Genomic DNA, 13,848 nt, shown 5'->3' on the forward strand with positions numbered 1-13,848 from the left:
ATATGGAGACTACAATCCTGGAAGACATCTGTCTAATATCCCTCTGGAAAGAAGAACACTTTTGGGACTTACGGTTAGTTGTCCTGCTCTGGTCACTCTGAGCACTGTCGTTTGACTGGTTGCTGGAGACAGAGGACACACTTGAGCTCCTGACAAACCCAAATGCAGCCAGCTTAGCTGCTGGCAAACGTGAATAACCTGGGGGACGAAGTCCAGATGGGCAGGGCTTGGGGAGATTTGATTTTGCAGCACTTGGACATGATCCTTTCTTAAGATCAACTGAAAGAAGGAAAAAAGAAAGAAACTTTTGTTAAATAAGTTAACTGTGAGGCACTGACCATTACCTGTATCTCCCAGCTACATAAAGGCAGTATTAAGACTGAATACAAGTTTAAATGGCTGATCAGACTGCAGTGACTGCAGTTATTTTTTGCTGTGATGAAAGGACATTTGGTAGAAAAATTTCAGGTCACAATAATTTTTAAAAGGTGAAATGTGCCAAGTACCCATAGGGCATAACTCAAAATTCCATCAAAGTAACATGGTTCAACACTGCTACAAATTTCTTTTAATGTTATCTTCTTCAATGCTCTATCACTTTTTAATTTTACATTATTTATGTGCCAATTAAAAAAACTCACAGAGACAAACACACTACGCATAACCTCCAATTTTGGAAAGTATTATAGACCAGCAACAATTCTCTTCAAGGACACAGAACTTCTTTGTATTTCATCAAAGAAAACACTTCTTTGAAGTTTTTCTTTCAAATTTCCCTTTTCTTGCTCCAAGCCTGGGAACAAGGACATGACCTGTAAAGTCCTACTTTTTTAACATACCACTGGCTATTTCCACTGGTGGACTTCTCCTTGCTAAGACATCAGCCCACATGAGTGACATCGACCAAGTCTAAAACAAGTGCCAGCAGCAGGTTTATAACACCTGGAGTTAGACCACAGCAGCAGTTCAGCTGTGATGCCTGCCTGTGGTTACCAGCCACTCATCTGTCATCAGCTTCTGTCCTAACCTGTACGCTGCTGCTCTCGCTCAGGCAAACTTTTCTAGGCAAATGCAGAACACAGGTTCACAAATGTTCCTCTTTTCCTTCACAGGCCAAAGGTCCATCATGATCATGGCAGTTTTACCTTCAAGTTTAAGGACCAAAGATTAGGTTTTGCTTTTGGTTGGAAGGTCTGCATAGCAAGTGAGTCCAGAACTCAAGTGTACATAAATTTGGACAGAGCTTTTTCTTCCTAGATTTGAGAATATCAGATTCCTGTTCCTTGTGGAATCCTGTGCAGTGAAACTACATAATTTTTTAAAAAAATATTAACAACAATCTCCAAAAACTGATGCTAGAGTGTTTAATCAGGAACAGTGGGATAGGAGACAAGGAAGAATTAAAACTTATCAATATATTCTGTCAGAAAAGGCCACAAAGTCACCTTTTTTCTGTTCTTATTCAATGAACACTATTTGTACACTAGCCCGACACAAACTTCAAAGGAAGAAGCGAATACTCATAATATAAAGAAAAATACAAATTAACTGCACAGTAAGAATATGGTCATATTATTACAGTATTTAATTCTATTGTGAACTATGTAGGTCACAGCCTTATTAATTTTAATGAAGCGTTTCACTTTGAGAAGACTTTAGAGAAAACAACACTAACTCCTTTGAGCAGAAAAATGTTACAGGGATTTTGAAAGATATTTATGTACTTCATCACAATATTAATGCTAAGCTTTGTTTAATGTAACTAAGCCTTTCCTTTTGAAACAGAAATAGGTGCAACACCTGGCTGAAAAGAGTTTTGTTCTCCTATAAAACACATTCCTGCAAAGATGTAAAAAAATGCTACTTGCTCAATGAATAAAACAATTTATATACTCAAGGCTCTTAAAAACGCATTTTTGTACTCATTTTTCCCAGGCTGAGTGCTTTATTAAGACACAAGGAGATGGATGTCTGCAGAACCTTTGACAGCCCAGAGAAGTACATGCTGTGCAGAGTAACCCAATTGAAAATAACAAATATCTGTAGTGAGTAATAAAAGACTACTAAAATCCCCATTCACTCCCCATCCCTGGCACCAGCAGAGGCAATTGTGGACTGTGATCCTGAATGTGGCTTCCTTTGGGTATTATGAAGAGGGGTGCAAAGGTAGCCATGGGTTCCAGGTGCAGGTGAAGGACAGAGCAGGCACATTAGCACAATGAAGAGATAGGCAGTGGTGGTCACCATCAGTTCACTGCCAGGTTTGTGCAGTGCTGCTTTCATAGTGATCTAATACAGCTGATTTATGGCTAGCTGCAAAGCACCCAGACTTCTTCCAAAGCCAAGACTTCTTCCCTACCCATTGCAAAATCCTCCATGTGCTGCATCAGTGACAGGACCAAGTCCTGGCACCCTCCAAATCTGAAGGTGAGAAAAGTACTCATGGTAAGCAGCTGCAGGGGCAAGGAACATGCCAGCCTAGTGGCAGCAGGGAGAAGACATGGGGCTGTCTCTCGTGGGGTTTACAGTTTTTTGACAAATGCACCTGGACTACATAAGCTGAGGTGGAGGGAGAGATATTGTCACCTTGTTCTTTTAAAAGTTTTAAAGTTCTTTTAAAAGAAGTTTTCTATGCCTTCTAATGTTTACATAATTCTACTAGAGTTCTCATGCGCTGTTCATGTAAATAATGATTGTTTTGCATTTTTCTTTGTATGAAGAGAGAATTGATGGACTGTTGGTTTAACCAGTGTAGTCGGAGAGACGGCAATTTTGTCCTCCAATTCACTGTCACTTTTGAAATTCTATATATTGCAAGGTCAGAAATAAAAGTTACTTCCTTTTACTCTTTTAATCTTAGTGAGTGTGTGAGTTATTTTGTGTCATAGTGCAACAAGATATTTCCATTTTACAGCAACAAACTATAAATATCACAGACTTCCTGCAACAAAACATGGGAAATTCCACTGGGGCAGTGGAATAAAGTTAGAAATGGCTTTATTCAAAAAGCATTTAAAACGTGCTTGGCCTAGGGCAGTGTGGCTCACCTGAGACTCCCAGGTCCCCAACTCAACCACAGGGATGCCCACATCAAGTCCCCAGACTGACTGTTCTCTGCAGTTTGTGACCAAGCACCATGAGTGTCACTGAAGAAGAATTTCCTTAAAACCAAAAGGATTTTGGTTACAAACTGCCCAACCATCTTTACCTTTACTTCAAAGTCATTCTTCCAGACTTGGGTAGAGGATTCAGTGTTTTTTTCTCATACATTTTTGTGTATTTCTAGTTTATTACTTCAATTCCAATTGCCCCTGAATTAACAATATTTTGCATCTTGAAACCATCATGATCCTTAAATTATTTTTCACTTCTTTTCTTTGTAATCCAGTTCTTCTGTACCATGAGGACCTGGGGGCAGGACATTATCCTCATTAGGGATGCATTCAAATCTTTAAAGCTAAGTAATTTTGTGTATTCTTTCTCATTAAAATACATGAGACATCAGGGCCTATTGTATGTATTTTCTGTTATAAACTTCACCAAGTTTTCTCATGCATGTTTTTTTTGCTTTACTTCTGTTCCTTAAAAGTATAAAAGTACTCCTGCAAACAAGGTCTGGGAGTTTAAAACAAAAGTTATTTTAATGAGCAGCTTTTTTTTAAATGAAAATCTGCCAAAATAAGCTTAAAAATCTTTCTAGTTGTCTCACTGCCTGAAGCTAATTATAGAATTAAGTATTGTTGTCTGATATGCACACAAGTGATTTTCTATGACACTTCAAGCTGTTCCCATCCAGAAACATAAAAACATTTTGAGTTAGGGACTGATTGGCACAAACTAGATGTGCCTGGGGAGACTTTATTAAAAGTCTGAACTTCACTTCTTATGCATCCCCACTGCATAAGAATTGCATCTTCGTGCACGGGTAAAAAGCAACTTTCATGTAATTTCTCTGTGAAATTTGAAATATGTTTTAGCTGAAATGAATGAAAAGTTAAAGAAATTACTTATACAGATATGTTCTAATGAAAAAGAGTAGCAGTTCAAGACTTTAAAACTCCATAATTCAGGGATCCTTGGCAAATCTTTGTTGTCTGGTTGTAGAGTTTTTTAGTTTTCTTTGCTTTCCCTTTTAATTTTTTTTTACCAGCATTTCTGTTAAAACTTTAATCATTAGATGTCATTTCCTCTCACTTACTGATGATCTGAACATCACTATTCTCACTGCATATTGGGAAATCTGGGGTAAAAAACTTACCTCCAAAGTCACTGCATCAGTCAGAGATAATACAAGCCAAGTTAACCCAGCTCAGAGTTAACCCAAACATTGGTATCTTTGTAGATTAAAAACAAATCACACAAGTAAGAAATCTTTTCTACAAACTACATTTGTGGTTTCCCTGTATAGACATAATAATTTATCTCTGAACAAGAACTGAAGAAAGGGCCTTTAGAATAGGAGCTTTAATACTTTACACCTAAACAGCAGTGAGCAGGTTGAGCCCAGCTGCCCTGATGGTCTCTCATCCAAATACTGTCAAGCCTGGAACAGTTCGGTTCCAAAGGCCAAACAGTTGTCACTGTTGAACATTGATTAATTTCTGATGGGTCAGTTCACCATCAGAACTACTACTACTATGGTAGTAAATGCTCACCTCCTCATGAAGCAGATTTAAAAGAGCCAAAAATCTGCTCTGTGCCTTCCCAGCTCCCAGGCAAACCAAGGCAGGTTAGTACATTTCTCAACACCCCAAGAACTTGTCATCTCACAACTCATTCAAGCTGCAAATGTCCGTGTTTGCTTGGCAGCTAATGTGAAAAGCGCGGCATCCTCAAAAACCTGCAGCACAGGAATCATCCGTGCATAAGTCTCACTCATTGCATTTTCCACTTGCAGCCCAGTGCAGCCAGAACACTTCTCTGCACTAGAGCTGCATCTCACTGGCTTGCTCAGAAGGGCTGTGGATGTCCAGCCAGAGACAATGCTTGGCTCTCAGCAGGAAGGAGGCAAGGTAGGAAGCATTTGCCTGCTCCTACACCCAGATTGCTCCACATACTCTTCTTACAAGTGACAGCTTGGTACAACTGTCATATAGACTACTCTTCTAAAATGATGGGGTTTAGTTCCTTGAAGACACAGTAACTGGAGCAGAGAGGTGGCAGATGGCAATGTCTCAAGTAAGATGACAATGTCCTTAAAAAAATTTATGAGGAAATGTGTGAGTCCCTTTGAAACTTAATTTTTTTAATGAAATACAGTCAGCTTGCTCTCTCAAAGAAAATAGAGAGTGAGAACAGAAAACAGCATTGGAGGACATAGAACATTTTCCTCTCTGAACTATTCCCTTGTCCCTCTTTCTTTAACCAGTTAAGAAGCTTGCCAGTTCTAACCCAAGGACCTCAGACTGCAAGTACAGACAGAGCTGGAGTAGCAGTAAGGCAATATTTCAGGAAGTAACCTCAAAACCTCTTTTCTATCATCAGATCTAATTTACATTTTCAATTAATAGGTCATTATTTGGTTGTTTATTCTTGAGAGTATACATGAAAATAAAACTTTCCTGCTGGGAGAAAGCTGTAGACATATTGTGGCATTGGAAATGAAACACATCATACATATGCAAAGACACAAATATATATGTGTGTCTGTCCGAGGAAGGACAAATATTGCAGTCCTGATTTATGGGTAAATTCTATCTTCAATGAAAGTTGGCTTGCTTAGAAATGAGAGGAACAGCTAGACCCTTGGGACTGACAACTTTAATACACAGTGAGGTGATAAGGAAGTAATATTTCATTAACTCACTCTTTGAGAAAAAATACCCTAAACACTACTGAAAAATGTAGAATTAAGTTAAATTAATGAGCATAATTAAAGTGAAGCTTTAATGATGAGATCTCTGTTATACTTTTCAAAATCAGACATTAATTCCATCAAAATAATCAGCTAATGAATGCAAATCCTGACACACTTGCTTCAAGAAGTCTTTATATCCAAGGAAAGCATATTAATATTTTACATGTTATAGACACAGTATGCTTCAATGCTTGTTTTGACTTACAAGTTTCCCATAGAAAGAGCAGAGTCTATTTACATAAAATAAATAAATATTAAGCTTTCAGAGACTCTATGGCACCTATAAGTATATCATAATTCAATGACTCCCTATTTTACCTGCTTTGCAGACCACTTTTTCTTACAGTCAGGCTTCTTGTCCGACCTACCTGAGGCAAAGCACCACTGAGGGAGCAGCACTGCTTAATAAGACATTTGCAGCCAATGCCACCACGTGTCCTACTTCCTAATGCAGAAGGATCACTGATCCAACTACACTTTAGGCATCACACTTAGAGATCACACTTGAGGGAGCACCCATCATCATTTTACTTTCTACTTGGCATAACGTAAAACTAACAAAACCATTAATGCACTTATAATACTTGCAGTCCATCACAACAGTTCAGGGATTTAATTATCAATTACTTCAGAGTCATTTTTATGAGGATTAGTATTATACATGGGCCAAACCACCCCTCTTATCAGTGCTGCTTAACCAGACTGCTGCATTATGAATGGTATGGCAAAGGGGAATAAAATCCTCATTAAGAGGCACTGCTGCTGTCCTCGATACCGTGCCACAGCAATTTCAGTTTAAAAGCCTCTGCCTTACCGCACACTTTGTCACAGGATAGCAACTGGCTAGATCCTTCTGTTTCCATTACCTCAGGGCATGACTGATATCAGCAGGATTGGAAACTGGATTAAAAGCTCAGGATCAAGCTGCAAGAGATGCTGATTAGCAATCCTGAAGGCAGGCCTGGTATCCCTGACAGAAAAATACCCCTCAGTCCCTAGCTGCTTTGGCTGAAGTCACCCAAGCTCTCACACCCCACAACACCCGTGAGCAAGTCTTACTGGCTCTGCATCCCAGATGCTGCCCATATGTTCATGCATGTTATTTACTCATGTTTGCAAATATGACTCTATCAAAGCTGTGTTTAATCTTGTTTTTCAAATAGTGCAGCAGAACCAATTATGCAGATCAAATATACTACAGCTAACAGCCAAATTAAGGGAAAGTGGTTGAAAAGGGTGTTGGGTACCTTAACACAGATGGCTAAAAGGTGTCTAGCCTACTATGAGCTCCTCTAATTTACACCCCAACAGCTCTGGCATGCCAGGGGGTGCTGTACCATCCATCCCCTCCATGGCAACCAGCAACACATCTCTGGTCTGCATATGTGCTCTGCTGTGGATACAGGCACAGGAATCAGTTCTCTGATGCCTCTGCACTCCTATACCAGTCTTGTCCTATCTTCTGTCACCTCAGCCTCTTTCATGAGCAATTCATTATTCTTTTTAAAAGGAAGTATTAAAAACAAAAAAGTCTGGTAAGCTGACCTATGAAGTTATACATTGCTGAGAGAAGAACTAAGTCATTTGAGGCATACGAGGAAAAAGGCTTTAGTCAAGGAAAAGATGATTATAAAAAAATCTTGAATAGATAATTGGGAAAAAATGCTAAAAAAAATGAATGTAAAGAAACCAGCGTAAGATTTCATAAGTACACAAAAGATAAGTAAGAAGAGGCATTGAACCAAAGGAGAGCAGTGAAAAGTACTTCACAACAGAATAAGGTACTGCAGAAAAATTAAAGACATTCTTCATCTTGCAAGAAAAATGAAAGGTGAAGTGAAAACAATGTGTCCTGGGGTGGACAGTGAAAAACTGGAGACATTAGCAACCTCTCCAGAACAAGTCTTGTGTAATTTAAAATCCATAAAACCATCAGAGCCCAAAGATCAGATGAGACACACTTTGGGGTCCTGAAAGAGATGTCAGACAGATTATTGGGCTACCAGGAGTTATCTTTTATACCCTTTCTGAAACAGCAAGGTATCAATAGACTAGAGAGAAACAAGCAAAATAACAGCTGTAGGAAGGAAATTATGAAGAGCTGTAAATAGAACTTGACCTCCAAAGCAGACAAAGTCCAAAAAATAATCAGTGATAAAAAGTAAATAATTTTTTTAAAATTTAAAAAGTGACAAAAAAAAAAAACAAACAAAAAAAAACCAAAAAACTTTGAGAAATATGAAAACGTTTAAAAATACCACTTTAGTGGAATAGAATCACAGTAACAGATTGTGCAATTTACTTATGTACACTCCTCATGTACTGGCTTTTTTTAAAGGAGGTACTACAGATAAAAAAAGGACTGCTAAGCTGATCCTGTTTAGATTTTAAAATGTCACATAACATAGAAGACAGTAAATGAATACATGCAAGACAAGCTCCTGTATGGATTAAAAGTGGCCAAGGAAAAGTCATGTCTGCATCAATGATGCAGGATTATGTGGATAATGGAGGGGTGATGGATGAATAAAAATGAAGGCAGTGCTCATTTCTGAGGATCAGAAAAAAAGGTTTATTTGGAAATGGGTTCTGTTTGCATTTTCTCTCTTATCTATTTCCCAAACTGGTTCCTGTAACACCATATTCTGAACTCACAGACTCTTGCACTTTCATTTAAATGGAAATTATGATCCAATTACTCTCTGCACCTGTATTCCCATGTTCATTGCTGACTGAACTCAAGTCACAGGGCAGACATGGTATTTACAACATAGCCTGCAATCTTGGGGTGTCTCAGAAGTCACATACAGTTGAGTTTGGTCAGCTTCTGCTAATGGCATCAGATAAACTCTAGATGTAGGGTCAGATAGTAAAGGATACTGGCAAGAGGCACTGTACTACAGAGAACCTTGATTTTCTGATAAGCCCCAAATCCTGTCAACCTGTATTACTGACTGAGGCCATCCTCTCAGGGTAAAGTCCAGATGCTCTGGTGCATTTCCATTCTAATTTTTTCTTAATTTCTCCTGCTCCTTTGTATGGACAAATGAACACTGTGGAGAGATGGCAATAGTTTTCAAATACCTGCAAAAGAGGAAAAGACCCCACAACTACTCCAGAGGAAAGAGGAAGCAAACTGTAATAAAAGGAGTAAGGCAAAACACAATAGGGAACACTTTTAACTTGAAAACAGGTAATTCATTGGAGCAGTCCTACTTTCAGAGGTTCCAAGATCTCATATTGAAGGTTTTTATAATAGTTTTTCATGAACAGGTTAAATAAAGATACATCAGAAGGAATCCCATCCTGGGGCAAGAGAAGGGATCATATGAACTTAATCATTAATTAACTTTACCCCTTATGACTACTTTTAAAAATCTCTGCAGCATTCTAGCCTGTTAAACAGCTGCTACACTTCACTTTCACAATGACTGATTTTCAGTTGTCTCTGAACTTGCTCCTGTTGAAAGGTGCATTTTTTAAACCTCCACACTTTTCCAGGCTCTAAGGAGTGTCCTGTAGAAGCAATTACTGTCCCTTTCTTGTGACACCGCACACTTCTCCTTCCAGCTCTTCTCATGCTTTTCCCTTCCTGTAATTCTGCCCAGGGTCATACTGAGATGAGCACTAGCCAGGAAGAAAAGGGTATTAGAAGTGTTGTCTCCAAAGAGGTGTACACCAGGCCTTCAGAGAATTAAGATCTCTGCTGGCACATTTGAACACTGCCCAGGTTTTCAGAGCACAACGTGGTGGGGAATGTCAAATCCAGACTGAGTGCTGGGGTCTTCATGATGGAAGAATATGTCCCATTTTCTTCCCCAGAACAAAATCAAAGATTTTTCAGGCATTTACAAGGTGGAGGAAGATAAAAAGGTGAAAAGTGAGAATTATTATTGAAAACCATTCTCTTTCTTTGGCAATGACCTGTGAAACAACCTTTGCACAAGTCCCAGACTCCCTGTTCAGCCTCGCCACAGGATAAAAAGACACATCTCAAAGTGCTGTTGGAACTTTGTACAATCAGGTCAAAATGCTGCTCACTTTGTGATTTTTCTGTCTTAAAAAAAAAGGTATCTTATGGGTGACAACAGTAAAGGGAAAGGAAAGAAAGTTCATACTTTACCTGAAGCATCAGGATGATAGAGACTGGGAGCAGTTGTTATTTCTCCTTGCTGATGGAGACAACTCCCTGAGGACCTTTGACTTGCAATGAGAATCCTGCTCTTGGCAGATGGCAACCTGGACACTGCACCCAGTCCCAGCTGTGGCTTCAGGATCATGGCAGATCGATAAAAGCTTGGTGGAACTTCATAGTGGGTGTACGGTGGAGGGCAAAATTCATCTTTTGCAGGCCTTTCCCCAACCTGTAGAAAAATTATTAACACAGATATTAAGCAATAAATACTATGGAGCTATGGACACTATGGAGCTCCAAATTGCTTTTAAAGGCTAAATTTCCCTCCTTGTGAATCTGGTCTTCAGAGCATTGCAAACTTCCAAAAAGTTATGGTCTTACTATATGAATCATTCTTCAAAAACATGTATATTACACCCTCAATATGCAACTACATCCAAATAAAGAATTGATGCCTTCCCTAAAAGATAATGGACAAATGAAAGACCTTCAATTAGTGAAAATGAGGATATACTGTTAAGTCACAAAAAGTTATATTATTTACAGAGGTAGATATACTAAGAAACTGTGTAAATGGAATTTTTATTAGAAGATATTTAAAATATTCTTGCCCAATTCTGGGAGAAGTTGGTTTTAACTTAGGTAACTAAAAATAAAGCTGGAGGTGTTTTAGGTACATTTTATCAGAGAAATTGTACTGCCAAATAATTTCTGTGACCAAAAAAAAAGAAAAAGAACCCCCAGTATGTTCTCACTGCAAAATGTTCATTGTAGTTTGTGCCCCTCTAATTCCTGGAAAGAGACCTTGTTGTGGATGTGAGCACATTTCTCTAATTTATGCTTTCAAAGACCTGTTGAATATTCCAAATAAGAACTATAAAACACATCTTCCCCTGTGAATTGGAGAAAAAAAAAAACCTATCAGATTTACAAATGTGAAAATGGGTGGTTTTGCTATTTATTACAAAGAGATGCTGCTTTGTTAAAATCAGTGTCAATCTCTCAGTGTTTTAATGGGCATTTACTGTACCAACAGCAGAATAAATCCCAAGCTGGAAGTATTTCCAGCTTATAGCACTGAACTTGCACTCGAGGAATGCCTGGTTCCATAATTCAGCCCTTGCATCTTTGTACATTCAAGCGGGCTCTGACTCCAATTTTTCTGTGCTGCTTCATGTCTCAGGACAAGCGTGTAGAGTTTTCATCTCACACGCTTGCAAAGAACTGTTTGCTCTTCTGAGTAGAGTGCAGCTTCTTGACTATTTTCATATAAAATGCAATATCATCATAATGTAGAAAGGACCTATGAATATTTTTTCAGTCATCCCATTTAGGTCATGGGAAAAGAAAAAAAAACCTGTAGGAAATAGGAAATCTGAACTAAATTTGTTTAAAAATTAATCAAAAAGTGCCATGGGCTACCTAGGAAGAAATGTAACTGCCAATTAATTAACTCTGCTGTAAGATATGATGCATATAATATGCCAAATCAATTTCTATTTAGCAATTATAAGCATTAGAATATGCACTTCAACATTGGCTATAAAAGCTTTGATCCTAGCTCCTTCAAGAGCTTTAATCCTAATTTAGCAAATCTTTAATATGCTAAGAGACAAGATTGGCCTTAAACTATGAAATATAGAAGAATATCTGAGGTGTTTGCACAGGAACTGGGAGGGCAGATGTAACAAACATTGTGCTTTATAGTCTTGCCCTATATTTTTTCCTCTGTTTGCAGTCCTATTTCCTGTCATTAGATCTTTCTCTTTCCTTTTTTATGATACTCCTGTGACCTATTTAAAGTAAGGATGCAGCTTTTTGCTGTATAATATGAATGATTCTGCAGATTTGGACTGCAGATGTCTGGCTTCTTACTTTCAGATTCTAGATATGAGATTATTTTTCTGCATAAGCCTCAGTTATCTTCTCTCTCCCTCATAAATTTATTTCTATCAGATTACATTATGCATACTATAATTTTATACTTAAATGAAAGTTAAGCACCAATGCCAAGTATTTCAGTATAAGGAAAAGAGAAAATCTTTAAATACAGAAAATAAGCATCTTTTGACAAATAGGGTCAGTTTATTCAAATCTTCTCTCACCCTATTTCTTCTTCTTTATTGACAGTATGCTAAGAGTAGTGGAGAAGGGCAACAAACATGGATACAAACCCAATCAATCACAAGCATAAGACCTCTTCTCAAGGAAGGAGTCCTTCTCAAGGAGAAGGACTTAGAATAGAAATTTAGATTGGAAAAGACCCTTAAGATAATAAAGTCCAAATGAATTTGCCCAAATATGTCTCAAGAATTAGGTGCTATTTTTTGAAGATCTCAGTTTTGGAGGACATGAACTTGTTATGAAGATACAGTATTTTTTCCGTTCTATTTAACTGTGAATTCATGAAGTGCAAAATTCAACTGATCTCAACAGAATTGTATAAAATCATTGCCATTTTAAGGCTCTTCAGAAAGATATGGATTAATCTGAATTCCGCTAGCACCCTTTATTAGATTTTTTATGAGGGACTTATAGTGAAATGATGTGTTGCATCTTGTCCACCAAGAAGGTCAGCCCAGAGTTTTCTTCTGTGGGGCTGTCTGCTCATTACCCACAGACTCATGAATGAATTTGTTAAAATGAGCCAGAAAACTCTGCAATAAATACTTTGAGCATACAGGAATTTCCACAGGCTGGGTATTCCTGAGCAGAGCTGGCAGCATGGCCAGCAGGTACAGATGCCAAACACTTTCCTTCATCTTACTTTGTTTATAGCATCATCAAACATTAATGCCTTGAGGAAAAATTTGCTTGTCAAGTCCCTGCTTCAGGCAACTCTTTGGGAAAAGAGTTGGAAACATCAGGCAGTTCAAATAACAGGATCAACGGGAGAAACTTTTGGTTTGACTATATATAAAACAACTCCCCTAACTCCTTTTTACCTCAGTAGGTGTTTTGTTTCAACAGACTTTAGTCCATCTATTGGACCACAATGATGCCTGTGCTGGGGAACAGACCTAAAAAGATAGTTGAATGGGCCAGTAGTCTTAGAGAGGCAGGCAGGAAAGCTGGGGATCAGCAGATCTCCTTACGGACCCTCACCAGTCAGGGCTTTTGACAGCAGCCATAAAACAGTGAATAAAGCAGCCAATGACCACTCTCTGACAGTGCACAGACTGTATCTGTCTGGGTAAACTGTCCATCTGCAGACCAGGCTGATCCATGCTGGTCCTTGGGAGCAGCCTCTGGGTGATCAGCTCTGGCAGAGTTGGATCCTGAGCTGGGACGCATGCTCCCAGTCCAGAAGTACAGACAGTCTTTCCTGAGCCTTGGAGGCCATGTCATTCCATTGTTCAGTTCACTAGGACAGCTACAGTCTTTGGGTCCCTGTAACTTGATTTGCCCTGTAACTTCTCACAGAGGCAACTGGGAGAACAAAGAGCCCCAAACACACACTGGTGCTGACTAGAAGAGGGTGAAGTTCACAATGAGATGGGGAGCCCCTGTTGTGGTCAAGGATGTGGACAGCAGTGACCTGCCCTGAAAAAGAACTGGTTTTCTTAAGCATGTTGCATTTCAGCTTGAGAGGTTTTCTTTTCTTACTTCTTTTTTCTTTTTTGATGCGCATGGGCATGAATGACCTATCTACACACTCTGCCAATGTTATAAAGAAAAGCACATTTTCTGCCCATTCAGCCTTAACTCAATTTCACTATGGCCCCAACCCCATAGCACAGCTGGACTGCCTTCATGCTGGAGTTGGGATTTTTGTCTGAGCTGCCCTGAGTGGGCTTTGGCACAGGCAGCTCAAGAAGCCCTGCAGGCTTCTTACTGCACAGAGGCAGCCCTCGAG

General features: G+C 38.9%; 1 protein-coding gene across 10 annotated transcripts in view; it reads right to left on the reverse strand.

Annotated features, from left to right (window-relative positions):
* The window catches only part of MTUS2 (microtubule associated scaffold protein 2), a 273,605-nt gene that overhangs the window by 147,482 nt on the left and 112,275 nt on the right, over window positions 1-13,848 (reverse strand). For all 10 annotated transcript variants that reach the window (XM_021541972.4, XM_077781450.2, XM_021541971.4 and 7 more), the window contains 2 exons: window positions 9,981-10,221; window positions 73-279 (listed from right to left, as the gene is read on the reverse strand). In XM_021541972.4, coding sequence (XP_021397647.3) covers window positions 73-279; window positions 9,981-10,221 — 448 coding nt within the window. The remainder of the gene's footprint in view (window positions 1-72; window positions 280-9,980; window positions 10,222-13,848) is intronic.

Source organism: Lonchura striata, chromosome 1 (genome assembly GCF_050655825.1).
Source record: "Lonchura striata isolate lonStrDom1 chromosome 1, ASM5065582v1, whole genome shotgun sequence".
NCBI classification, from domain to species: domain Eukaryota; kingdom Metazoa; phylum Chordata; class Aves; order Passeriformes; family Estrildidae; genus Lonchura; species Lonchura striata.